This window comes from Equus quagga, chromosome 5, assembly GCF_021613505.1.
Source record: "Equus quagga isolate Etosha38 chromosome 5, UCLA_HA_Equagga_1.0, whole genome shotgun sequence".
In the NCBI taxonomy this organism is placed as follows: Eukaryota; Metazoa; Chordata; class Mammalia; order Perissodactyla; family Equidae; genus Equus; species Equus quagga.
This window is the reverse complement of record NC_060271.1, coordinates 138,155,097-138,181,126: the sequence shown is the minus strand read 5'-3', so window position 1 is coordinate 138,181,126 and position 26,030 is coordinate 138,155,097. Positions and strand designations below refer to the sequence as shown.

The window sequence follows — 26,030 nt, the reverse complement described above, 5'->3', positions numbered from 1 at the left end:
AACCTGCTAACCACGGCCCTAACCTGCCACCCGAACCTGCTAACCACTGCTACATCACCACCAACCCACTGTGTGAGCAACTACCTAATCTCTTACACTAACCTATGGCACTAACCTTTTCCACTTTATTTTGTTAGCTTTGTTTTTAAATCAGTAGAAGAAACTGGGTCCCAGAAGCTGCAGTGATCCACGCAGCAGGGCTTGTGCGTTTGTCTTTTTTCCTCTTTGCTTAAACAGGTTTGTTACCACGCTGCTGATGCACTGTATTTGCATGAAATTCTGCACCATGCATACCAACTGTAGTCAAGCTCCCCCCTCATCCCAGGGAGAAAAACCTACTCTGGAGGATAATTTTCACTGAAATTGAACCAAATTTCATTAAGTGGACTGTGATAATACTATAAATGACATGAAAAATAACATTTTAACATTGGCCATCAACTTAAGGAAATAGTTTGCCTATAGAGATTTTTGTCATTTTTAATATATTCTACCCTCAGAATTAAAGCATAATGAACAAGAAAAAACCTGAGTCCTAATATTTGAAAACTAACAAAGGTAGAGTAGATGCAAACAAGTGCAGAACTTCGTAGCACCAACGAGCTAAGAGTCTATACACGAATCTTCAGCACCACCCAGCCCGGTGCCCACCCTGCCCAGGAGCCCTGGGCCTGCTCCCTTGGGAGTCACTCTAGTTTTGTCCGTAATTCTAACAAACCCAAGGGAAGTGAAAGGCGGGAATTGGGGAAGGTGAGGTCACCCAGGTGACAACTAACCTTAGTGGACGTCTGCCAACACTGGGCACAGCAACAGACATAGAGGGCCAAGGGGACCCAGAAGGAGGCGATGCCTGGAGCCCGTGGGAACAGAGGTGAGAACACCACATGCCACGTCTGTGAGGAGAGGCCCACCGTCCTGTGTCCGGGTGAGGGACACCAGGACAGACGCCAGGATAGACTTCGAACAGCGCAGGCGGGCGCACATGTGCCGGCCACTCCCTCTCGAGGCCTCTCCCTCCAGGCTCTTGGCTCTTCCTCTCCTGTACCAGGTCGGTTAACGCAAGTACACACTGGCTCACTTCCGCAGCATCCGCTCGATCCACAGGAATGTCTGTGATGGATCACAACGCCCCTCGATGAAGCTGCCCTGTGCGTGGTTTGCTGGGGCGCACGTAGGAAACACAACACCGCGAGATGCACGCGAAGGCACTGCTGTAGCAGTCGAGCTCCACAGCCCGGAGGCATCAGGGCCCCAAGAACCCGGGCAGCAGCTGATGCGGCCTCCGCTCCTCCTGGGCACAGGAGCCTGGCCTCCCTTCTCACCTCAGTGGCCCCAGCTATGCGTGAGCCCAGAGAAGTCAGCGGCCTATCTCTATCCCCTGGAGCCCCAAACCTGCGGGAGACCCTCCCAGGGGCAGGGCTAGCACATGGGACATGTGAGGGGTCGCCCGGGGCAAGAGCGGGTTCGCCTTAAAGCAGCAGGCTCGCAGGCCCAGGATGCAGGACCACAGGGCACTCTGAGCTGCACAGGTCCCCGCCTCAGTGAGTGTGCACGGGAGGGGCCATTCGGGCAGATGCTGTACCCAGGGGAGTTCGCCCCACACTGTATGCGCCCAGAACCACTCTGCCAGCGTGCACCCTTACACAGACCCTTCTTCCTCCAGGGCTGGTGGACCTCGGGCAAAAGGGGTCACTGAGCCCATGCACGCGCAGGCACACGCACTCCAGAAGGAAGGGCACCTGCAGGGGCTGCAGTGCTCCGAGTGTGGCCAGGGCTCCCTGCTGGACGACACGACCCACTTGGGGGGACGTGTCCCCAACCTTGCAGCAGGGGCTCGGTTCCCCATCTGGAAAGTGGGGCTAACAGCAGGAGCTCAGTGACTCATGACGATGATCCTGTCCACAGAAAATGACCATCCTGGGGGTGAGCAGGAGAGACACGCCCAGGGACCAGCTGACGGCAGTAACAAGGTCTCCTCAGGCGCCAACCTGATCTCAGATGGAGGAAAACGCACGGAGAAAGAAACTGGTGTGGGGCAGAGATGGCGGGGGGCCTATACACGAGGACATGGAGTGTCTCATTATGGAAAGTAAATCAGTGAGGCAGGCATGGCACACAGATGCACACGAAAAGGCAAAGTTTCTATGCCCCAGGATTACGGCTGCAAAATTAACCATAGTTTGCTTTTTCCTTAACGCACTTTAAAAATCTCGGAGGGGCCACCCCAGTGGCAATGGTTAAGTCTGCGTGCTCTGCTTGGCAGCCCGGTTCACGGGTTCGATCTGGGTGCAGACCCACACCACCCATCAAGCCACGCTGTGGCGGGACCCACGTGTAGAGTGGAGGAAGGCTGGCACAGATGTTACTAGCTCAGGGCGAATCTTCCTCGGCAAGAAAAAAAAATTTCAAATGAACAGTCTTGCTTATGTCATAATAAATCCCTAAAAGACAGGGTTTTTTCTTTCCTTTTTTTATGTTTTAAAATAAACTAATCGAGTTGTTTTCTAAATAATTTCTAGACAAGAAATAAAAACTCATTCAACAACATGCAGTCCTGAAAAGGAGCAGAGGCAGCTGTGGACTCCGGCCCCTCTCGGAGGGTCTCTCTCCCGGGCCAGGAGAGCTTTCACAGGTGTCCAGGTGCCCAGCTCCAGCCGCCTTCCCACGCGTGTCTGCTCTCTGCTTCCTCGGAGCTCTGTGCCACTGATGCGGGCTCTGGATCCTCTCGAAGCCACAGCCTGACGGTTTCAGCCTCCACTGCTGGCTGTTTGTCCCTTAGTATTTTCTAGTTCCAGCGCCCCTGGGAGACATCTGTCCAGGCCAAGTCTGACCACAAGCAACTGGCCAGCACATGGACTGGCTGTCCTTGGTCAGGTGCCCACCCAGATCCAGGCAGCTGACCAGGAGGACTAGGGTCACGTGACACTCAACAAGGACACTGCAACAGTCAGGGTTCTCCCAAGGAACAGAACCACAAGGACATGACATGTATGTGTGTGTGTATATATACAGAGAGAGAGAAAGATTTATTTTAAAGAGACATTTACTGTGGAGGCTTGGCACGTCCAAAATTTGCAGAGAGCTGGTGGGCTGGAAACCCAAGAAAGAGCAGCTATCTGCGTCCAAAGTCCATCTGCTGGCAGAAGTCCTTCCACCTCAGGAGATCCCAGTCTTTTTCTCCTGAGCCCTTCAACTGATTGGATGAGGCCCACCCATGTTGTGGAGGGCAATCTGCTTTTTCTCAAAAGCTAGACTTAAATGTTAATCTCATCTAAAAAAATGCCTTCACAGAAAACTCTAGAATAATGTTTGACCAAATATCTAGGTACTGTGACCCAATCAAGTTGACACAAAAAATTGACCATCACAGACACCCAGGCATCCTGGGATATAACCTACTTGTTACAACAATTATAATTTAAACAATTCAACAGGTTAATTATAGTTGTTCCTACAGAGAGAGACAGAACTAGCTCTTTGAGTTCAGCAAAATAAACAGACAAATCATGTTATCCCACTGGGCACTCAGCCAGGACTGAGCCAACTGGCCGGCAGAAGGTCACATACCCTCAGCACAAACCAAGCCCAAGACAGAACCAATTTCAGGCTTTACCAAAATATACTGAGTTTTGCTTGTTGCTTTTCTAAAAGGCTCAAATCAGGCTAACTGTGTTTGAATTGCCTCCACTGAGGAAACGGATCACAAAATGGAATCAACAAATATTGAAAACCAATAGTTACTCTCTATCCAGAGGCTCTGAGAGCGTCTAATCTGGGGGGCTTCCTACAGACACAGAACTCAAGAAGTTTTTAGGAAGACAAGAAAAGCAACCCAAGTTAATTACTGAATGAGAAAACATTTTTAGAGTGTTCAGCGAGATAGTTTCATCAATCAGAAAATATCACAGGTCAAAAGCGGTACGGGACAGACGAGAAACCCCGAAAGGAGCTGATAAGAGATGGTTTGAGGTGAAGCGTCAGGAAGGCTTCTGAGGGAAAAAAACGGAGCCCTGTAAAGAGAATAAAAATAAACCTTAGCCAAGGCAGTTCCTCCTGGCAGTCTATGTGGACCTCTTCATTTTAAATAAGGTTATCCCACGTTACCAGCCTAACCTGCCTACTTGCAACTCCTTGGCCGCGATGCCGGAGCAGTCATCTTCCTTTGCACTGAGTTTTTGATGGTCTCACTGGGCTTCTCCAGTGAGAAAATGAGAAGCCCTAAGGCAACCCCCACGGAATGGAATGAGCTGGTTCATCTCCAGCATCCAGATGCTAGCGAAGCAGGATCTTGGAAGAATTGAAAAAAATAATCACTCAAATCATTTTCTTTTGGGCTTCATTCTCTTAGGAACTGCCTGAAAAGGGCTGCTAGACACAGAACTCAGAGAATCCTCAGAGAAATAAGAAGTTTCTCTGAGACTAACGAAAACAACGAAGAAGTTGGATTTAAAGCCAGTGAATTTTGAACTTAGGAAAAAAGGGGCTTAGGTATACAGACAGAGTTCTTTCCACAGCTATCTCCTTTTCCAGAACCCTCTAGCTAGGCTTCCAACCCCACTCCTAACCCATCAGAGGGTAGGACGGGGCAGGGACAGGGCTGTGTTAGGATAGCGGTGCACTGCCTACACAACTGGGTGTGCCTCACAGCCTGGCCCCTCCTGGACAGTGAGCCCCCAGCAGCAGGGTCTGTGTGTCTTAGCACCAGCACTTGACACCTAACAAGGATTCCAGAAATGAAGGAGGGAGGGAAAGAGTGATGGAGAAAGGGATGTGCAGTTGGGCAGACGGATGAAAGAATGAATAGATGGAGGGGTAGCTGAATGGGTGGGTGGATGCATGGATGGATGAATGGATGGAAAGATGCATGGGTGGGTGGATGGAAGAAAGGACAGATGGATGAATGGGTGGATGGACGGATGGGTGGATGGACGGATGGGTGGATGGATGGATGGGGGGGTTGGATGGATGGGTGGGTACATGTGGGGATGGATGGGTGGGGGGATGGATGGGTGGGGGGATGAATGGATGGATAGGTGGGGGAATGGATGGATGGATGGATTAGGTGGATGGATGGGTGATTGCACAGATGGATGGGTGGGTGGTTATGAATTGAAGGGTGGATGGATAGAAAGATAGGTGAATGAATAGATGCATGAGTGCGTGGTTATGGACCAAAGGGTGAATGGGTGATGGATAGGGTGGCACAGGCACTGACCGAAGAAAATTACACAACAAAAAAACACGCACAAGGAAACAAATGCTCAAGATTAATATTTAGCCACCTGTTGCCATGCCAATACAAACATCCGACATGTCTGAATAAGTAACAATGATGACTAATGGTATCCACTTTTAATCACTATTTTTAAAAGTTAAAGTCCTGCTCAGCTGGTGATAGACTTTTAGAAATATTGTGTGACTCCAGGAAGCGACAAGGCTAATCTAGGTTCTCTTTCCCCAAAGGAAGCTGTGAGGAAGAAGAGAAGCACATGTTTAGCAAGAACTTCAGATAAGTTACAGCCTCGTTCCACTGATGGAACACACTCTCACATTTGTCTGCTATCATGCCTCCTTCCACGACATTTCTGAGTAAAGAAATTCCTGCCTGAGAGCTGTAATAGTCTTATTCTTCCCCAAAAAGGGAGAAAATATTAATCTTACAGCTCCAATCACTGCAAAAGCAAACTTTTCTCATCTCTACCAGTGTCGGCTTTATATCTATTTAGAGTAACTGTGAATATTCAGTTTTATTGTCCTTAATTCTTAGCAAATAATTAACATTAGATCTATGCCAAACTGGCATCTTAGGAAGTTGAGAAGGGAGGAAGCTCACATTATGGGATATTTCCTGGGTCCTAGGACTGCAGAAGGACCCCTGCAGGAGCTGTCCTCAGGAGGGAAAATTAGATGCTCCCTGAACATTTGCGTTTGGTCTGTCAGAGAAAAATGCATATTTACAATGCCCTGAAAACCTGCTTAATGGTATTTCCTAGCAGTAGTTCCTGGCATCACTGGTATCTGCCTCCATTAAAACCAGCACACAAAATAACGAAAGTCACACCCAGGAGCTCAGGGCCTGCACTCCACCAAGAGGAACACACCGCCCATCACAAGCACCCCGTTTCCCCGGGCCTGATAAGGGAGAGCGCCCCCTCCTCTGGCCTCCTCCGGCACAGCCCCTTGTTTGAATTTGCATGGTCCAATAAATCCATTCTTCGAGGATACAATAAAAGCTTCCGTTGTAAAAGCATCTTCCCCACAGGCTCCGGGTCAGAACACTCACATAGATGCCCTTCGTTATTCCTCAGGATCTGCCCACAGATGGGGAAACTGAGGCCTCGAGGGCTGGAAAAACTTACCCCAGGGTGCTCTAAAATAATCCAAAAAATATACACAATGGCATTTGGAAAGTTATTGTTTATACTAGCAGAAAAGTGGAAACAGAGAAATGACCCATAATAAGAATCCACTTAAACAAATTTGGCAATTCCAAACGAAATTAAATACTATGTGGCTTTAGCAATGATGGTGCAGACAACTATTGCCTAGACACATGGCCACAACGTGTCACTAGAACTAAAAATGTGCACCATGCGCTACAGAGCAGGACGTAAAGCACGACCCAATTTCTGGAAATAGATGATAGATAGATTGATCCATAGATAAATAGATAATATGTAGATAAATAGATCCTTAGATGGATAGATAGATCCATAGAAAGACAGATAGACAGATAGATAGATAGACGTAGATAGATAGATGATAGAGATAGACAGGTACATAAATACATAGAGATAGATGACAGATGATCCGTAGAAGCTAGATAAATGTAGACAGATGATAGATATGGAGATAGAGCTGTAGATGTAGACAGACACATGGACATACAATATTTCTGTGTACATAAGCACTCATTTAAATGTTTGTTCATGTCTGTATCTGAGGGACAAGCCCAACTTGTTAACAGTTTCCTCTAATGAAAGGAATGTAATTTTTTTGTGTGTGTCTATATTTTCACATTTTTCTACCATGACCACGCACAAGTTGCATAAAAATATTTTAAAAATATGTTGTAAAAGAAAACTAAACAAGATGGTGCAATTCAGTGGGTAAGGGGGCAGGTTGCACAACCTCCCTCCAGGGGGGCTCAGGGGGAGTGGCTGACTTCATCCGTCCTGTGCCCACCCAGCTCCACGCCTGCGAGAGGTGAACGACGACAAAGAGCTGAGGGGCCTATGACAGAAGGCAGGGGGGCAAGTTTCCAAAGGCCTTCAAAATTATACACAACTTGAGAATTACGGGAAGTAAACAGGAAGAACCGGGATCCTCCGGCCAGCGGGCAGGAGCGCGCACGCTCACAGGACGCGTCCATCCCCGGCATGCAGGTGGCAGGAGATGCACAGTCTGCCTCCTGAGCAAGAAACTCAGAAACACAGCTGATTCCTGGCCCCTGGAAGCTAACGATCCAACCTGAGGATTAAGGATTCCTCGTGGTTTTTCTCCTTCTAGCCCCTCACCACTTCTCCCCTTATTTCTGTAATTATCCAGGGCTGACATCATGTCAAACCCAAATTGGTCTCGTCCCTTGGAGAAAAGTCTTTAGTTGAGCAACCTGCTTACGAGAAATGTGGCTGTGACGTGTGGGTTACAGTCACTGAGGCCACTCGACACTTGCCACAGAAAATCACATCCGGCAACTCTCTACAGAATATAAATAATCCGCCTTTAATCCCCAAATAATAAACAACAAAATTCTTCTTGTTGAAAAGAGAGGAAGTTTTTAACCTGCATTTTTCCGTGATGGAATTTGCTACAGCCCACAGCAGGAGTTAAACTAAACTAAGCAGGGTCGGGTGGTGGAACCCAGTCGGTCACAGACACAGAAACAGTGGGAGCACAGCCTGGTGGCTGCCTAGCCGATCTCTGTGGAAAAGCATGAGAGCACAGAGCTGCTCCCTGCCCATGCCCGGCAGCGCCCTGTGGAGGAGTGCGCAGACACGGAAACAACCTGTGAAGGGAGGCTGAAAACAGAGTCCAGCACGGTCGTGACATAAACTGACAAGATGCTAACAACTCACTTCTTTTTCCTGGGCACGAACAAATCAACGTTCCCCAGGGCCCCTGCTCCCAGGCTGGGACATGTGGCCAGCGCAACGTGAGCAGCAGTGAGGCATCCCATTTACGCTCCCTTGCGCCCCTTGCGTGACAGCTTGGAGGGCCAGGGACTGGCAGCAGAGCCCCCGGATGGACAGATCCTGAGTCCCTGAGTCACTGTGAGAGCAAACATTTTCTTAGGTAGTAAATATTTTGACTTGTCACAATGACCCAGCTCTGCCTTTGTGGTTAGAAGGCGGCCACGGAGAAAAGACAATGAAGGGCTGGCACGTCCCAATGCACTCAGTCCACAAACAGGCAGCTATCCCACTGACCGTGGTCTGCTGACCCCTGGCTGCAAGCAGAGCCTCTGACGACAGCTGCCCAACCGCGGACATCCGCCCGGGGCCCTGTGAGCGAGGGGGACGCGCTGTCTTCATCCACGAAGACTCTGCGACCGCTCCTCACAGCAGCTGAAGCCCGATTACGCTGACGAGCACACAGGCATTCCAAAGGCAGGTGGGGACAGCAGCAGGGTTGCAGAGCTCTTAACTTTTTTTAACTGCAGACTTGGGCATGTGAACTCAGTCATTGTTTTACTCTAATTGTTACTTACTTTTTAACACACCTCTTTGCAGAAGAATTTAAAGGTTTTCTTGAAAAAGTGAATGAGGACTTCCACTTTTGAACACGATGGAATGAGAGTGCCGGACTTACCGTCCTGTCTGGACCAACCAAAAAGCTGATAAAATACACGAAACAAGTGTTTTCGAGATGTTGTACATCAGTGAACAACGGACACAATCCCTGAGAGGTGAAAACGAACGAGGTGACCACACGTCCACCCCATGGCTGCCTAGGAGAGAAGATGACGATGACGCTGTGTATCTGGGGAGACCAAGGCAACGAACTCACAGGACAGAGACAAGACACCCAGATGCTCCAGCGAGAGAGGACGGAGGGAGAGAGAGAGAGAGAGAACCCCAGGGATCTGCAGAGCGTGGAGGACTCAGCTGAGCACTGAGAAGGGCATGCGTGTGGGCAAACCAGGAGAAGAGCAAATGAAATCTAAGGTAGAAGAAAGGAAACAAGAAAGATCAAAGCAGAAATCAAGAGAACGATGAAACAGAAAAATCAATGAATCCAAAAGTGGAGTTTCTGCAAAGATTAATAAAACTGATAAACCTCTAGGCAGACCGATCAGGGGAAAAAAAGAGACCGACAGGCGTTTCCAATTTCAGGAACAAGAGAATCTCACCCCAGATTCTCAGATATTAAGAGGATAATGAGGAACAGCTTTATGATGGCAAATCCAACTTGTGTGACACGGGCAGTCTCCCTGGGAGACACAGTCTTCCAAAGCTCTCAGAGAGAAAAAGCCCTGAACGGCCCTTTATTTGTTGAAGAAACTGTAGCTTAAATCCTTCCCACAAAGACAACCAACCCCAAGCCCAGGAGGCTTCCCTGGGAAGTTCCACCCGATGTTTAGGGAAGAACTAAAACCAAGTCTACCCACACTCTCAAAAAACTGAAAAGGAAGGAGTGCTCAACTCATTCCATGAGGCAAGATTTACCCTGATAAGCCAAAGCCAGACAAAGACATTCCAGGAAAGGAGAACAAAGGCCGACAGTCCCCCTGAACACAGCCAGGTCATCTCCAACCAGGCAGAAGGGCGGAGGGAAGGGCTGCCAAGGACCAGAGGAGACTTCGTGGGCAGGGAGGTTCATTATCTTGATTGTGGCGATGCTTTCACAGGAACAGACATATGTCAAAACTCACCAAAGTGTGCATGTTATATATGTGCACTTTCTTAACATCAATTATGTCTCAATAAGGCTTTTTTTAAGTGAAAATTCATCTGGACAAAGGTCAAATGAGGGAATCGTCACTGGTTAAGCTTCTACTTCAGACCTGACTCCAGAACAAAAGACGAGATGATCCTGTAGGCTGCTCCGGGAGCCTCTGAGCTCAGCAGCTCCATTCCCAAGAGTGGGTGCCGAGCGAAGAAACCGCCAGCCGCAGCCACTGTGGGCCCTCCTCCTGCCCGAGCTCTCTGATGGGCTGGGCGTCCAGCCGGGACCCCTCTCTTCAATGAGCTGAAGATCCCGTGGGCAATCAGATTTGGAACAAAACCGTTTTCTTAAAAAAAAGAAGTCTCAAGTAAACCCTAAAGGAGAAGGAAAGGAGTCCCCTGGGGACATACAGAGGAGGGTCTGACCACCCTTTATCCAGGATCTTTGGGTAAAGTTCTTGGGGGATCAGGGTCTCCCAGATTTCCATCCCTAAGAAGGCAGAGAAACAGGACAGAGGCAACAGTGTCCAGAATAGAGAAACTGTCACAACAAATTAACAAAGATAACCGACCTCATAGCCAAGCCGGGGAAGGTAGACCCTGAGAACTAACCCACGAAACAACTAGCATATGCTCACTCAACTGGCATATGCTCACTCAGCTTTCTTGCTAGTTTCGATCTCAGGATTTGTCTATCTTGATTGTGGACTTCTGGCATCTGAAGACAAACCACATGACCAGGGAAGAAAAAGTACAATTTCTATTTTCCAAAATTAACTTCGAGACAAAAAGACTATAAATCATTGGAACTATTCATTTAGAAAGATTTTACGCCATCAACGACATTACTTTAAACACCAGAAAAGCATTCCCTCCCCCACTGACATCATCAGGCTGTTTCATCCAGGTGGATACGCAGCACACAGAGCATAACAATTCTACAGTCCCGTCCAGATCCCAGGGAGCCACTGGCCTCACCGAGAGATGGCAGTAACACAAAATGTCCTGATGGACTGTTTAAGCATCAAATACAGTAAACTTTAACTGCTTTTCAAGTGAATTCACCAAAAAATGCACTTTTAAATAAATCGCATTTTCTGTGTACCCCAAAAGCATATGAAACCGTCAAGATTAAAATACTCAGTAAACCCATACACTGAAGAGACCTTACATGTTGGGTGCTGAAGACCAGCGACCCAAAGAAGCTCTCGCAGTCCACACAGTAAGGAGGAGACGAGGAGGACCCAGGTCCCCGACTCCCAGCCCTGGGTTCTGACTGTGGAGCTCTGCGGGGGGGCCCCCGGCCCCCACATGGTCACCATTGGCATCTATGTCGTCTGTTCAAGTGCACAAGAAGAAGCCTGGCATCTCAGAAAGATAAAAAACATACTTTGCCAGTGGGACTCAGCATACTGCATGTTGACTTCCAACTTTTACCTAGTTTTCAAACTGATGAAGAGATCAGCGCTGCAGACTGGAATTTTGTCACTGTTTTTGTTGACATCTTTAACGTTAAACCTTTAATCAGTGCGGTGGACAGTTCTTGTCTAGTCTGCCCAACAGCCACTTTAACAAAAACGCCCTGTTCCTTCCTCTGGGCAAAGGGCGTGGCCTGCTTCCAGCCCACCAGCTGGGCACAGCAGGTTCCATCCACTGCTCCAGAGGCAGGCGGGGCCCAGGCCTTGGGGCAAGACCTCCCACTCCACCCCCCTCCCCGCCCCACCCCATGTGCTTGAGACCAGGCAGGTGGTCCTTTCAGTCAAGTTCCAGAATTTGTGCTTCTGCACCAAGAAAGAGTCATTCACTCTCTTTCCGTTGCACTGAGCGCCATTAGAAGGGAAGCCGACAGCTGTCAGTCATCACTGTGTAGAGAAACTGAGTCACAGTCTGAGTGGAGAAGGAGCCCAGTGCCTCATGATGGTGGCATTTGGACCCTGGATGAAGCCACGCTCGAGGCAGGAGCTGTCTGATGGGCTTTCCTATGATGACTATTCCCTGGACTCATTAAAACACGAAGGAGGCAGGGAGTTCCTCCAACAGCTGAACTTCAACTCAATTCCCAACAAGAGGAGCACTTTCCAGGCACAGCTTTCAAATACAAGTTCACATTTTCAAATGGTGACCGGGTTATAACTAAGCCCAGAACCCACTCCTGATGGAGACGTCACACTCAGAGCTCTCCGCTATCCACAAGACGGCTCTCCAAGCTTATTTGGGACACCGAAGTTTCCTCCTCTGAACACAGCACGCGGTGCAGTCAGAGCTCAGGAACAGACCCCCGTCCGCATGGGACCCTGCAGAGCAGCTGTGAGTGGGAGGAAATATCTGGTGCATCACCATTTGGGGAAGATAAATGACCAATACCTAAATATTTAAAAAGTAGCCAGAGCCAGCCCTGACGGCCTAGTGGTTAAAGTTCCGTGCTCACTCACAGCTTCGGTGGCCCAGGTTGGCTTCCTGGTCTCAGAGCCAGACCACCCGTCTGTCAGTTGCCATGCTGTGGTGGTGGCTCACACAAAAGAACTAGAATGTCTTACAACTGGGATATACAACCATGTACTGGGGTTTTGGGGAGGAAAAAAAAAAAAGAGGAAGATTGGCAAAAAAAAATAAAGTTACTTCCCACACACTCCATGTAATTAATAAATATTTTTGAAAAGAAGTCTTCCTATGACAGTTTTCAAATGCATTTGAGCTGCGATAATAAAGATTTCATCGTAACAGGGAATTTACAAATAAAGTAGTAATTTGTTTTATGGAAGCCAAAGGCTCCGCCTTGGAGCCTGCTGTCCCCAGCGCGGCACGCACTAGTGCTCTGCAGAGCCCAGAGGAGCCAGGATGCAGCCTTCATGTCCACCGACCTTGTGAATCTCCCACCCCAGAAGAGGCCAGCCTTCCCAGGAGCTGAGGGTGTCCCCAGAGGGTCAGGAGGGAGGGAACTTCCTGTGAGCCAGAGGGAGAGTGGGGAAAGTGCCAGGGGAGAGAGCCGGGCCTCCCAGCATGCAGCTGCCCTCCTCAGCCCACCCCCACCTCCTGGCCAGGGGAACGGTTTCTACCTCAATCCACCTTGAACGAGGAGACCTCATCTCTGTGCAAAGGGAAGCTCGTGGGAAATTAGATTCTCCTGATAGCCAAGGCTGGGGAGCTCCAACAGAGGCTGGTGAACAGGCAGAAGCTGTCACTCAGGGCTAGTGTCCCAGGGACCAAAGGAAACAGTGAAATGGCCTGAAGATTCTCCCTCCACCTATGTGTCAGGATCTCAGAGAGGCCTGTGGGGGTCCTGCAGGAAGGCGGGGACCAGATCCATGAAGTGGCAACACTGGGATCTTCTTCCCATGTGGACAGGGGCCGGACAACAGGCATCCACTGGCCCAGACCACCAAAAGTGCATGGTGCCCAGAGCACGCCGTCCCCACACAGCCTGGTGCACGAGACGCTCCTCCTCATCACTGCACCTCGGGCCCTCACTCTCCAGCGCCCGACTGGACCAGGAACTCCATGAGGCAGGTACCAGACCAGGCACAGACCCAGGCACACAGCGGGTCATCAGAAAGTTGAGGAGTGGGGGAACGGCTGTCTGCCAGGTGGACCCTGTACCTTGGGGAGAATTCAACCAAGTGTGCCCCCTGAGGAGGCTCTCCCTAGCCCCCTGCCTAGTCCACAGGGGCCAGTCCACAGTTCCTCTGCAGCAACACCTTCCAGGGTCCCCCCAGGACACATCCCCAGGCTCCCTGCAGAGCCAGGGTTTCCTGTCACGTGGACGGCACTCCGGGGTTAACTCTGGGGCTGTGGAGTGGTCTGGACTGGAAGACGGATGTCAGTGATGAAGAGCTGATGATTCCCATGACCTCACGGCGGAGGCTACAGGGAACGGAAGGTGTCGCAGAGGAGGAGGTGTGGAGGGAGCGTGCCCACAGGCCAGAGCCCAGAGCCCTGGGCCTGTGGCCAAAAGGCTGGGGTTGAGAGGAGGGCAGGAAGGGGGCCAAGGAAAAACGTCAGCCTTCATCTTTTAATACTAGCCTTTCAACTATCACAGTGACAGACATCTATCATGGCAATGAATAGAGTGTAATGCTCAAAAATTAAACAAGCATTTCTACAAGAACTTCTGAGAGGAAACGAATACTCCACCCAGTGGTGAAGGGGCTTCTACAGGGGCTGCAGAGAAGCTGCAGAGCCGCCAGACCACAGGGCGCCGGCTTCCAGCTGCCGTCTGTTCTAGGACACCACTTTGCACTTTCCAGTTGGTGTGACTCAAGGGTCAAACGGAACCTGAATCACAAGGTGGCCTCAGACGTTATTTTCTGAAGCCCCAACCACGAATCAACACAATCCACTATGAGGCCCGGCTGGCACACACTGCTGGGACGCCGCGCGGCACACGCGGCTGGGACGCCGCGCGGCACACACTGCTGGAACGCCGCGCGGCACACACTGCTGGAACGCCGCGCGGCACACGCGGCTGGAACGCTGTGCGGAGAAGTCTGACATTTCCCAGTGATTGAGAGTCAATCTTGGGGGGGGTGCAGTTCTTGAAAGCAAAGGGATGATGTGATGGTTGGACGGCCCAAGTAACTTTGGGGGCCAGGCTCTTTATCTATCGTCATATCTCTTAAGTCCTCAATTTCTACCAAATAATTTCTTAAAAAAAAAAAAAATCATACGCCTGAGGGCAGAGACCTGGGAGAAAAGCTGAAAGCGAAAACTAAGTATTTCTGTGTGAGTGGAATTTGTAATATGACTGCGTCCCACCATGCAACTGCCAGACTGGACCCCAGAGACATATCAACAGGGTGCCCCCAGAACTGGCCCTGTTCCCTCATTCCCTACTCCCTGAAGGATGTACTCCATCCGACTGTCTCTTCTTTGTTTCCAAAAACCTACCCCCTCCCCACGGTCATTGAAAAGTCTCCACTTGTGCCCTCAGTCCCCAACCTCCAGGGGCCAAGCGACTGGCGAACTGTCCCCCAGCTGGAACCTGTCACACCAGGACTCAGTTCTACCCTCTTCCCTGGTGTCCACAGTGGCCATGATGGGAGCTTCCTCTCCCGGAGCCTGGTCTGCACAGCTGTAAAATGGGTGGGTGCTCATTTCAACGAAAATCTGCTCAGTTCTCTTAGGGGTTTGCTTATCTCAGCATCTGTTCTGCCTGCCTCAGAGTCGATGAGACCAAGGATGGCCATTTCAAAACATTTTTTAAAACTACAGAGACCCATAAAAGTGTAACATATAAGTGTGTACGAACGAACACTTTCTGGAAATCTTGCAAATGCCAATTATCACGTCACTCTCCTTTCCTGTGACCCCCACATCCCGCTCCCCACTTTACAAACTCCGTTAGGTTCTGTAGACAATCTCACCATGTGCAGCAGGCCGGAGGATCCCATTTTTGCTCCACAACACTCATATTTTAAAATACTGTTCTTTTTAAAAAGCAATTAAGATCTGAGGGCAAAGCATAGGACAAGTATTAGACACTGGCCAGATGTGGAAAATGGCTTCAGGGTCCAAGCGTTTTCCACTGACTCACTGAAGAATTAAACTACCCTACGGAGAAACGCCTCCCCCCCCCCCCCCCCCCCCCCCCCGCCCCCCCCCCCTTCAGTCCGTTTCTTGAGAGTCTGACGCCCCCTTGGGTCCCTCCTTGGCAGGCCGCTCAGACGCTCTGGAGGGAAAGCCCTATTTATCTCTCTGAGAGGAACAATTTCGCAGGCTGGGAATGACTCCCGACAAAGACCCTGAAGGAAGCTTTCTGCAAACTCAGCGACCACTAGCAGAGGTCTCCGTCCATGCACTCGGTTTTAAAAGTAAGGACACTAACCGCCCACTTCCTGAATAGTTCGCTCAAAATTTTACAACTTTTGCAGGCTCTTCAGCGGTGCCAGAGGAACTTGGCTCAGCCAAGAAAAGTGGAAACTATTTTTGGCATTCAGAAGGGCAGCTGTAGGACGCTGAATTACAGGCGGCGCCTAAAACGCATGCCTGCCTTTACAGATTTTGAAAATTTCTAATCAAAGTCGCATCGGAACACCTCGAGGCCCGCAGCGAACTCTTGCGGCATTTCGGGCCCTCTGGGGACGGGATGCGGCCTTTGGGGACCGACTGGGGCGGAGGCGGGCGGGTTTCCGGGCCTGCGGGGCCGCCGGAGCACGCGACACTTTGTAACAAGCCGAGCGCCAAGTATCCGCGAAGTTTGGCACAGCCGGATCGCGGCGCACCTGGGCTAGAGCCCAGAGGGACGAGCCCCGAGCGGAAACCGCTCGGACCCCGGCTCCGTCCAGACCCGAGCTGCCTCAGAACTCGGAGGCCCGCACCGGGCCCCTCCCGGAACCTCGCCGCCAGGCTTGCTCCGGGCTCAGGGAAAGCCCCAGAGAACTGTGCGCCCCGCGGGGCCGGGGACATTCCGCGCCGGAGGCTCCCGGCGCCCCAGGCGGACGCGGGGACTGGGAGGGGCGCTGCCGTGAGTCAGTGAGGGTCCGCGAGGGAGGATCCCCAGAGCGGGGCCAGGGGGTGCCGCTCTCCAGGAGGAGAGGGAGGGAGGGAGGGAAGGAGGGGAAAGGAGCGGGAGGCGGAGGGGGAAGATCCCGGCTGAGCCGAGGAGGGGGAGCCCCGCGCTCCGCGAGGAAACTGCCCAGAGGGGGAGAAAGGGGAGCGGAGGAGGGGAGCCAACAGGAGGGATCCCGGCCAAGCGCGGGGAGCGGGCAGGGACGTCCGGAGGAGAGCAGGATTTTCCCGGGCTGCTCCCGACCACTTCCCAGTCCAGCGGGGCATTCCCTGCGCCGAACAAAGGCGGCTCAGGAGGCCGCGCGAACTGCGCCCAGGTCCGCCCTCTGCGCCCGGACCACCGCGGACAAAGGGCCGCGGGCCCCTGCCCGGCCCCCGACGCCGCGATCCTCCCCCACCTCCCCTAGTCCATCGCCCTCCTGCGCCCCCGCCGCACTCACAGGATGGAGGTCTGCGGCGCCACGGCGGGCACGGCCTCCAGCAGCAGATGCATGCAGCGCACCGTGGTGCGGAAGCACAGGCAGCGGCTCGGGCACCCGGCGCCCGGCTTCGGGGCGACAGAGGCCAGCGCCCCCCAGCCGCAGCACAGCACGAGCGCCAGCAGGCAGAGGCGCGCGGGGCCCGCGGGGCGCAAGGCCATGGCCGACGGCGCGCACGGACGCTCGGGCGCACCGACCAACCGCGAAGGGCCCGGCGCGTCCCCGGCCCGCTCCGGACTGCACCCGCCCGCCCGGCCGGCCAAGGCCCAGGTCCCAGCTGTGTGCGGGGGGCGGGGGGCGCCAGCTGTGCACATGCGCGCGGCTCCTCCCTTCCCACCCCCACCTCCCCAGGGGCCGGGGCGGGGCGAGGACCTCCGGCCGCGGCGTCCGGTCACTGCGCCCCCGTCCCTGCGGCGGGGCTCCCGGGGTGCAGGGGGAAGATGGGGGCCTGGCTTTCAACCCCAGATCTGCACTCACGAGCTGGGGTCTCGGCCAAGTTGCTTCGCCTCGCCTGGCCGCCGTTTCCACATATGTGCGATGGGTTTTTTGTTATTTTATAAAACACTTTTAGAGAGCTTATTATGTCCCAGGCGCGGTTCCAAGCGGGCACTCTCTGTCTGTCTCGTCTCTCTCTCTGTCTTTCGGTCTCTCTCTCTGCCTCTCGCTCTCTCTTTCTGTCTCTCTCCCCCTCCCTTTTTACTCACACACTGCAGCGGGATTTGAGGCAGGCATGCGGGCTGAGACCCCAGAGCCTGTTAACCACTCGCTCTGCCCACTACTGACCACAGGGCACTTTTAGGAGTACGGAAGATCAGGCTGGCGTTCTACCAGGGGCGTGCTTGAAGGCATGCTGGAATGGGACCAGGGGGTACCCCAGTACTTTCCTATTGCTGTGTCAGCACTCTCCTGTAGCTCACACAGTTTCGAGGGTCCACATCTGGGACCAGCTGAATGAGGGGTCTGGCCCCTCTGGAGGCTAAATGTCTGTTGTTGAAGTTACCAGCCCTATTACCACGTGGAACAGCTTTCTAGGGACCCAAAACAAGCCATCCAGCGGTCCTACATACTAACCAGTCACAAATCTCCCCCGCAGCACACTCCTGGCCTCCACACTCATTTCCAAGTGCCTTCTAGAGGTCTCCCCTTAATGTCTTACACAAATTTCAAGCTTATCATGTCAAAAACCTAAAACATTACTCTTCCAAAAAAATCTATTTTTTCTTCTGAATCACTGCTTTGATCCTCCAAACCAGTCTCTCATAACTTCCAACCTGGAAGTTGTCCCTCCCATTTAAGGAGTTGGGAAATCCTGTTAATTCCAGTTGCTCATGGTTGCTCAATCAACTTCAGTCCTTTCTATCCTCCCGCCTCATAACCACTGAGAGTCCGGCCCTCCCCATCAGCCCTGGACCACCACTGAGTACCCTTCCTGGGTAGCCTGCCTCCTGTGTCTGCCTGGTCCACCTTCCCCACAGCCGACAGAGAACATGTCACAGCTTCAACTCTGCCACTTCTCTGTCCAAACATCTCTGGGCCCCTCCAGTTTAACTGGGCAAAGGCCATATTTCACTCAACACTAAGAACTTACTGCCTCTCCCAGGAGACAGGGGCATCTCTGAGCAGCTGGCTTCTCTTTTCAGTTCAACAGCTATCTCCTAAGCCAGCGGTGATGTTAATTTTATGTGTCCATTGGGCGGGCTATGAAACCTAGTGATTTAATCAAACACTAATCTAGGTGTTGACTGAAGGTGTTTTATAGATGAGATTAACATTCTTTGACATCTACAATCAGTTGACTTTAAGTAAAGAAGATTACCCTCCATAATGCGAGTGGGCCTCATCCAAACAGTTTAAGGCCTTACGGGCAAATACCAAAGTTTCTCAGAGAAGAAATTCTGCCTCAAGATTGCAGCATCAGCTCGCACCTGCGTTTCCAGTCTGCTGGACTGCCCCACAGATTTTGGACTTGTCAGCCCACACAATCGCACAAGCCAATTCCTTAAAATCTATCTGTGTTTTTATTCTTCCATCTATCCATCCATCCATCCTTCCTCCCTTCCATCAATCTGTCTTTTTTTCCATCCATCCATCCATCCATCCTTCCTTCTTTCCATCCATCTATCCATCCATTCATCCATCCTTCCTTCCTTCCATCCTCCTATCCATCTATCCATCCATCCATCCATCCTTCCTTCCTTCCTTCTTTCCATCCATCTATCCATCCATTCATCCATCCTTCCTTCCTTCCATCCTTCTATCCATCTATCCAGCCATCCTTCCATCCATCCATCCTTCCTTCCTTCCATCCGTCTATCCATCCATTCATCCATCCTTCCATCCTTCTATCCATCTATCCATCCATCCATCCATCCATCCTTCCTTCCTTCCTTCCTTCCATCCATCTGTCCATCTATCCATCTATCCATCCATCCATCCACCCATCCATCCATCCCTCCTTCCTTCCTTCCATCAATCTGTCTTTCTTTCCATCCATCCATCCATCTGTCCTATTGTGCTGTTTCTCTGAAGACCCCTGACTGACACACACCTGTTTGCAGAGCATTGGATGAGGAAGTGTGGTGGAAGTGGGAGGCCAGGATAATGATTTAGCCTAAAGAATTTACATTTGAGTAATGAAGCTCTTCCTTATTTTAAGCTAAATGTGCTTCCCATATCTTTTGTTCATTATTTCCTGCTTCTGCCCTCAGAGGCCACGGACCCTCACACCTCCAGGATCTTGACCTCCCAGGGGGTAAATTGTTTAAGGATGATCAAAGCCACTGAACTTTTCTACTGCCATGCACCCAGGTGAAATATCCCCATTTCCCTCTGATGACCAATTTCCAGATCTTGTTGTCTGCCCCAAATCGTGTTATATGTCCCACAGCAAACATTCCTTTCAGGGGGATTGTGCTAATGGACAATCTTTAGCTGTTTAGGTTTCCATACACAGAAGCAAAGATTAATGAGTGAAAGATGCTCCTTATCTTCCATCCTCTGTGTTCTGTGAATGCTATCACTGAGTTCTACAGCATACCAGGTGCGGCCCTGGACACACATGGAAACAATCTCTACTCCTGGTCGAGTACTGGCCTCTGTGGCAAGGATTCCCCACGACTACCTTTGTGCAGACGCCTTAGGATCTGAGCCTCGCAACGTCCCTCACAGAAGGTATTATTATCCCCATTCTTCAGAAGAAAAAACCAGTGTTCAGAGATTTGGGTAATTTGCCCATGCACTTGTAGGTAATCAAGGGAAGGATGGAAGGAGGGAGGGAAGCAGGGAGGAGAAAGGAAGATGGTGCTGACTCAGCATTCGCAGTGTGCCAGGCACTGACCTGTGTGCTTCACCTATTGTAGTGGATACTCGCTGGGGGGCTGCACCCCATCCCAGTCACTGCTGATGTTCTCTGGAGAACTGCCTAGGGCTCCCAGGAGCCTTGTCCCAGAAATGCCGGGAGCTCTGCCCCTCCTGACGCAGCCCGCAGCCAAAGGCGGACTGAGTTGGGGCTGCCTCACCTGAAGGTTGAACAGCTGGCGAGCTTCCTGGGGCATCAGGTCGATGGCCAGCTTCTCACCCTGCGCAGTCGGCTGCCCTCACTCCCAAGAGCCCCCCTTACTCATCAGGCTCTGCTTTGGGGCCCCAACCTAATAGTGCATCTATGACATTAGCGCCCACAGTGTCCCCCAAGGCACACAGTCTGTCTTTTCTACAACCTCTTTGCGGTGCAGTGATGTCATCTGTCTGCCTGTCTGTCTCCCCACTAGACTGAACACTCTTCAAGGATTTATACAGAAAAGAGCAGGGGTTTTGGAACAAGACAAAACTAGGAGGCAGGCTCACCAATTCCGTGACCCTGGGCAACTTTCTTACTCTCTCCCTCGGCCTCAGTTTCCCCATCTGTAGAATGAGGACTCCGGCTCCTACTCACAGGCTGTTGTAAGGATTAAATGAGGAAGTGTATGAGGTGCCCACATAGTTCTCGTCAATAAACTTGAGTGGAATGAAGCTTCCCAGGGCCCAGGGGGGCCCCCCCCCCGGAGTCTAGAAGGCCATGGGGTCATTCCCAGACGATGAGTCAGCCCCTCTCGGAACCTGGCAATGCCTGAGGCAAAGATTTCAGCCTGCAACCTTCACCCTCATCCAGCGAACCCTTCTGAGTGCCTCCTGCATGCTCAGCCCCATCCCACAGCGCTGGGCAGCCCACAGGAACAGAGGGCCCGGCACCTGGCCAGGGCAGACAGCTGAGATGGTGAGTGACTCCCTGAGTCAGGCGCCTAGACGGCTGCAACAGAGCACCACAGACTGGGCACCACGAGCAGCAGAAGCCTGTTCCCCCACAGTTCTGGAGGCCCGAAGTCCAAGATCAAGGTGCTGGCAAGAATGGGTCCCTCTGCAGGCTCACAGTGAGAGTCTGTCCCAGGCTCCTCTCCAGCTTCTGGTGACAGTCAGCAACCCCTGGCATTCCCTGGCTCGTAGTCACATCCCTCCAACCCCTGCCTCCATCCTTACATGGCATTCCGCTGCATCTGTCCTCATGTGGTGTCTTCCTTTTGTGACAATCATATTGGCCCAGAGCCCATCCCAATGACCTCATCCTGACTTGACTACATCTGCAACAACCCTATTTCCAGATAAGGTCACATTCTGAGCTCCCAGGAAGACACGGATTCTGGGGACAGAAATAACATGGCAGGGCAGTATTAAGCTCTGAAACTGTGACCTGGAGTCATAGTAAAGGGCCTGCCTACCTCGTGGGCTGTTGCAAGGCTCGTGTGAGGAAGCGGAGTGTGGTTCCCAGCAAGCTCTGGGTTAATGTTGGCTCCACGATAAAGAGCTGCAGGCGGTGAACAGCAGGATGGTGTTGGGCTCCACCCCCCGGAGGCAATGGGAGGTGTCTATGGGCCAGAAAACAGCTCGCTGTCTGCACTTTAGCCACATACACTTGGAATTCTACAATTTAATGCAAACTGTGGAGAATCAGTCCTTCTTTATCCATCCATCTCTCCATCCTTCCCACTCACAGACTTAGGCATCTAATTGTTGCCAACGTGGTGGTAAAGAAGAGAGAAATCCTAAAACGCGCCTTTCAGTCAGAGAACCATGTCCCCATTGCTCCTGTGCCTGCAGAATATTTACGTAAATTCCCTTAGTTACACGACGAGCTTAGATTCATGGTTTTCTCAGATCTCAAGGGTTTCCCTGTGCCCGGATGAAAAGTCAGGCAGCAGAAGGCATGTCCGAGAGGGTGGTGGGGCTGAGAAATGCTCTTCCCAGTCACAGGCCCTGGGCACAGCCTGAGGTCCCCCAGCCCACCCACTGATGCTCGTGCGGAGTCCTGGGGCCTGCAGGGAGGCTGCAGGAAGCAGGGAGCCCAAATCCACGAGTCAGGGTGTCGTGTCTCACTCCCGCTCGCGGCCCTGGTGTCAGTCAGGTGCAAGCAGGACTTAGGTGTACACTCGTAGTGTTGAGCAGAGGAGAGGTCAACTGAGCGACAGTCTCAGAGGTGGGTGACCTGAGGGAACCTGAAAGGACCAGGGGATCCATCCAGGATTCCCCCTGCACATCCGCACCACTCCAAGGCCTGGGAAGGCGAGGGAGGAATGAGTAACCCAGCCTGGCAAGCCCTGTAACTCCACCCCACTGGGGCAGACAGGGGGTCTTGATGACTCCCCATTCAGAGGTGGGTCCCCGGGATGGCGGCGTGAGGGCAGAGGCGGATCAAGAGGAGAACGTGAGCACTGCATTGGCTCAGCATCGACTCCAGCTGGTGAGCGGGCCCCCATGAGAAACCCACAGTCTGGGGAAACACAGCCTTATAAATAAGCCTCCTGGATAGCAGGTGGTCATTAAGCAATGGGTCCACAGCCAGAAGGGAACAGCAAATAACTCAAAATCATGGTAGATCACTTCTCTATATACACCCTGAGTCCCACTGTGGGAATTTCTCCCCACCCCTCCCTCCTGGCGCCCCCTGTCCTCTTTGGGCACCTGAAGCTCCTGTCCCCCCACCCCACCAGGTGAAAACAGAGGATGTTGGTCTATTGGTCACAGGGATGTATGGAGTGACTGGCTGTTCCACGCTGAGCTGAAGGCTAATGGGTGAGATGCGTCCCTGCCTTGTGGACACCAATGGGAAAAGTAAACGTGTGCATGTGTGTGCACTCTGCACACACACAAGGAAAATGCCCCTGAGCTAAAGGGAATTCCGGGGAAAGCACCAGGCCGGGAGAGACCACACGCCCCGGCTACACGAGAGATGATGTCCCAGCAAGGAGAGACAGCTGCAGAGGCTTTTTCAGTAAGATTGGAAAAGTGAGCGGCCTGCTGCCATAGAAGGAACAGGCCCCTGAGGAGCCTGTCAAGTAAGGAATACCAGAGCCCCAGCCCCCGGCGCAGCAAAGCTGCTTGGTTAGGAACCCTTTAAGCCGATCTTTTATCCTTACCAATTTTGTGTTTTCTGGGTTTAGTAAACACTCACTCAGACTCCATCCAAGACTTTTAATACTCATCCCTCAACGTGGACATAGAAAGTCACCCAGTCTGGCACTTCTGAGCTTTCCCAGACTTCTGGGACTAAGTCATGGGATCGGCTGTTCAGACAACACGGGACCTCTTCCTGGGAGGAGGGCATCCACCTTCGTGGGCAAGGCAGAAAGCTTAGGTAAACCGAGCCATGAAGAACACGGAAAAGCCCACTTCTCTAGAGTGAATTATTTCTGTAAAATGCAGAAGTCTCTGCCCACAGCTTGGAGGGCATTGCTCTGGCACTCCAGCCCTCCGGGGTAGGCTGGGTCAGGGCGCTGACGAGTGCCCACTTTGCATTTTGGCAAACCTCTTGCTCCCCAGCCAAAAGTGTCCCGTACATGCTAAGCATGCTTGGCTAACGGGTGAAATCATTGTGAGGTGCTGCCAAAAATGCCCCGTAATCCTGTGTAATAAGTTAATCACTTTGGGAACAACACTGTGGGCCCGCTGGCCAGTCCGACTGCAGCCAGAGTGGCTGCGGGCTCAGCCAGCCCAGGTGCAGCCCCCGATGGATGCCTCCCGATCTGTCTGGAGCCTTTGCACAGAGTCGCTGCAGACACGGCTCACGTTACCCGGCAGCGTTTACCCAGCAGCCAAAGAACGTCAACCACAGGACCTGAAACTCAGCCCTTGGATGTGTTTTCCATCCCCGGTTATACAACTAATGAGTTTGTCTTAGGAGAAATTCCAGGACCCTCCTTTGTAAACTCAATACGACTTCAAAGGAGTCTCTGACCAGGTATGGCTGTGTGTCTGAGCTCTGCTTCAAAGGCTCCCCTCTGCCCTGCAGCCAGGCCTCCAAGCTTCTTGCCTGGTGACTGCCAGAAGGGGCCCAGGGCCGGGGCAGAGACGGGAGCCCCTCCCTCCTTGTCTGACCCCGCCTCAGGGGCTGCCCCACTCACAGACCGCGGAGCCTGACTCGCTGCTCGGAGCTGTGGAGGCACATGGCCCAACGGCTGTCTGAGGGTTCCGGGGTAGGGGGGAGCCACGCTCCGGCGGGATGGGCAGGGCCTGGACCCAGACAGGGGTGGTTCCAAATCCAGCTCCACGTTCCCGACTGCCCGAGTTTGGACACACTGACCTCTCAGAGCCTCCGAGTCCTGATTCGTGAGGTGGGAGTCACCTCCCCCAGGACTGCCATAGGGCTAAAACGATTACGCGTCTCATTGGGTTGGCACTGCAGACAAGGGTCCTTGGTACGAGTGTTCCACTCTGCCAGCCTGCCCTTTCCTCAGAGATCAAACCCTCCTCCTCAGCTGAGGTCTCACGTGCGCAAACTGACTTCACCTCCACACTCCAGACTCTCGACCAGAGGGTCACTTAATCGTCTCGATGAACCCGTAAAGGCAGCCACCAGGATTATCAGTGACATTTCCTTCCTCGGTCCACAGTAGTTTTCCTAATATGGAAATTGTGATTTCTTACCCAAACCACACTCCACACCACAAGGCAATAAAACCGTGGTCGGAGAAACATAAATACTGTTCTTGGACTTAATAATGTCCTTCCCTTCGGCAGGGTCACAGCTGGCAGGACGATCCCCTCGACCTGGGCTTCCCACCTCGCAGGAGCCCCAGACCAGCCTGAGCCAGCACTGGAGCTCACACAGGGCGAGGAGGACCGATGGCTGTGCTGTGGCTCCCACTTTTGGGAAGCAGAGTGGCCAGATCCTGATGGAGACCCTGCAAATGCCAGTCTGTGTGTTAACCAAACAGTTTGTCTTGTTTTTCTTTCTGATAATTTTGTCTTCGGAGCCATGTGGGGTTTGCGGCTGTATTGTGAGAAAATACCACATGAAATACTGGACGGAAAATGGTGGAAACAAGGGCATTCGTTAGAAAGCTTTCTTTGCCAAGGTTCAGCTTTCCTTCTTGGCCTCTGAATCTCTGACTTTGATACTCATGGCACAAATCACGAGTTCAAGCTTTTCTGTTGTTTCTGTTGTTGAGAGAAGCAAACACTCAGAATTGTTGATTTTATTTTGATTTCTCAACTCACTTCTTGTGGATCTCAGCAATGGTTTGTTTAAAACTATTTCTGTGACCATTGTACCCATGGTGTCCAGCTGCTGATTGCAGACTGAACAAATGCTGGGGCTGACCCAGGGTCTTCACTGACTCGAGGAGTTTCCCTGGAGAGGTGCTCTCATGGGATTACATCCTGGCAGCCTGCTATGGGTTGAGTTGTGTCCCCCAGAAAGACATGTTGAAGTCCTACGTCCCAGTATCTGAGAATGTGACACTATTTGAAACTAGGATTGTTGAGATGTAATTAGTCAGGAGTCAGGTGGGACCTTGATCCAACGTCTCTAGCTTAGGGCAAGTCTTCTCTTGCAAAAAAAAAAAGTAATACAAAAAAGAGGGAAGATGATGTGAACAACGATACACAGAGAATGGCCACGTGATGATGGAGACAGAGATTGGAGTGATGCATCTACAAACTAGAGAACCCCAACGATTCCTGGCCACACCGGTAGCTGGAAGAGGCCAGAAGGATCCACCTCTAGAGCCTTCAGAGGGAGCACGACCCTACTGACACCTTGACCTTGAATTTCCATCCTCCAGAACTGAGAGAGAATAAGTTTCTGTTGTGTGGAGTCACCCAGTTTGGGGTACTTTGTCACGGCAGCCAC

General features: G+C 51.9%; 1 protein-coding gene across 2 annotated transcripts in view; it reads right to left on the bottom strand.

Moving 5' to 3' along the window:
* PXDN (peroxidasin) overlaps positions 1-17,270 on the bottom strand; it is an 86,678-nt gene extending 69,408 nt beyond the window's left edge. For both annotated transcript variants that reach the window (XM_046661896.1, XM_046661897.1), the window contains exon 1: positions 16,832-17,270. In XM_046661896.1, the coding sequence (XP_046517852.1) occupies positions 16,832-17,184 (353 nt within the window). In that variant the 5' untranslated portion in view covers positions 17,185-17,270. The remainder of the gene's footprint in view (positions 1-16,831) is intronic.
* Positions 17,271-26,030: the final 8,760 nt, after the last annotated feature.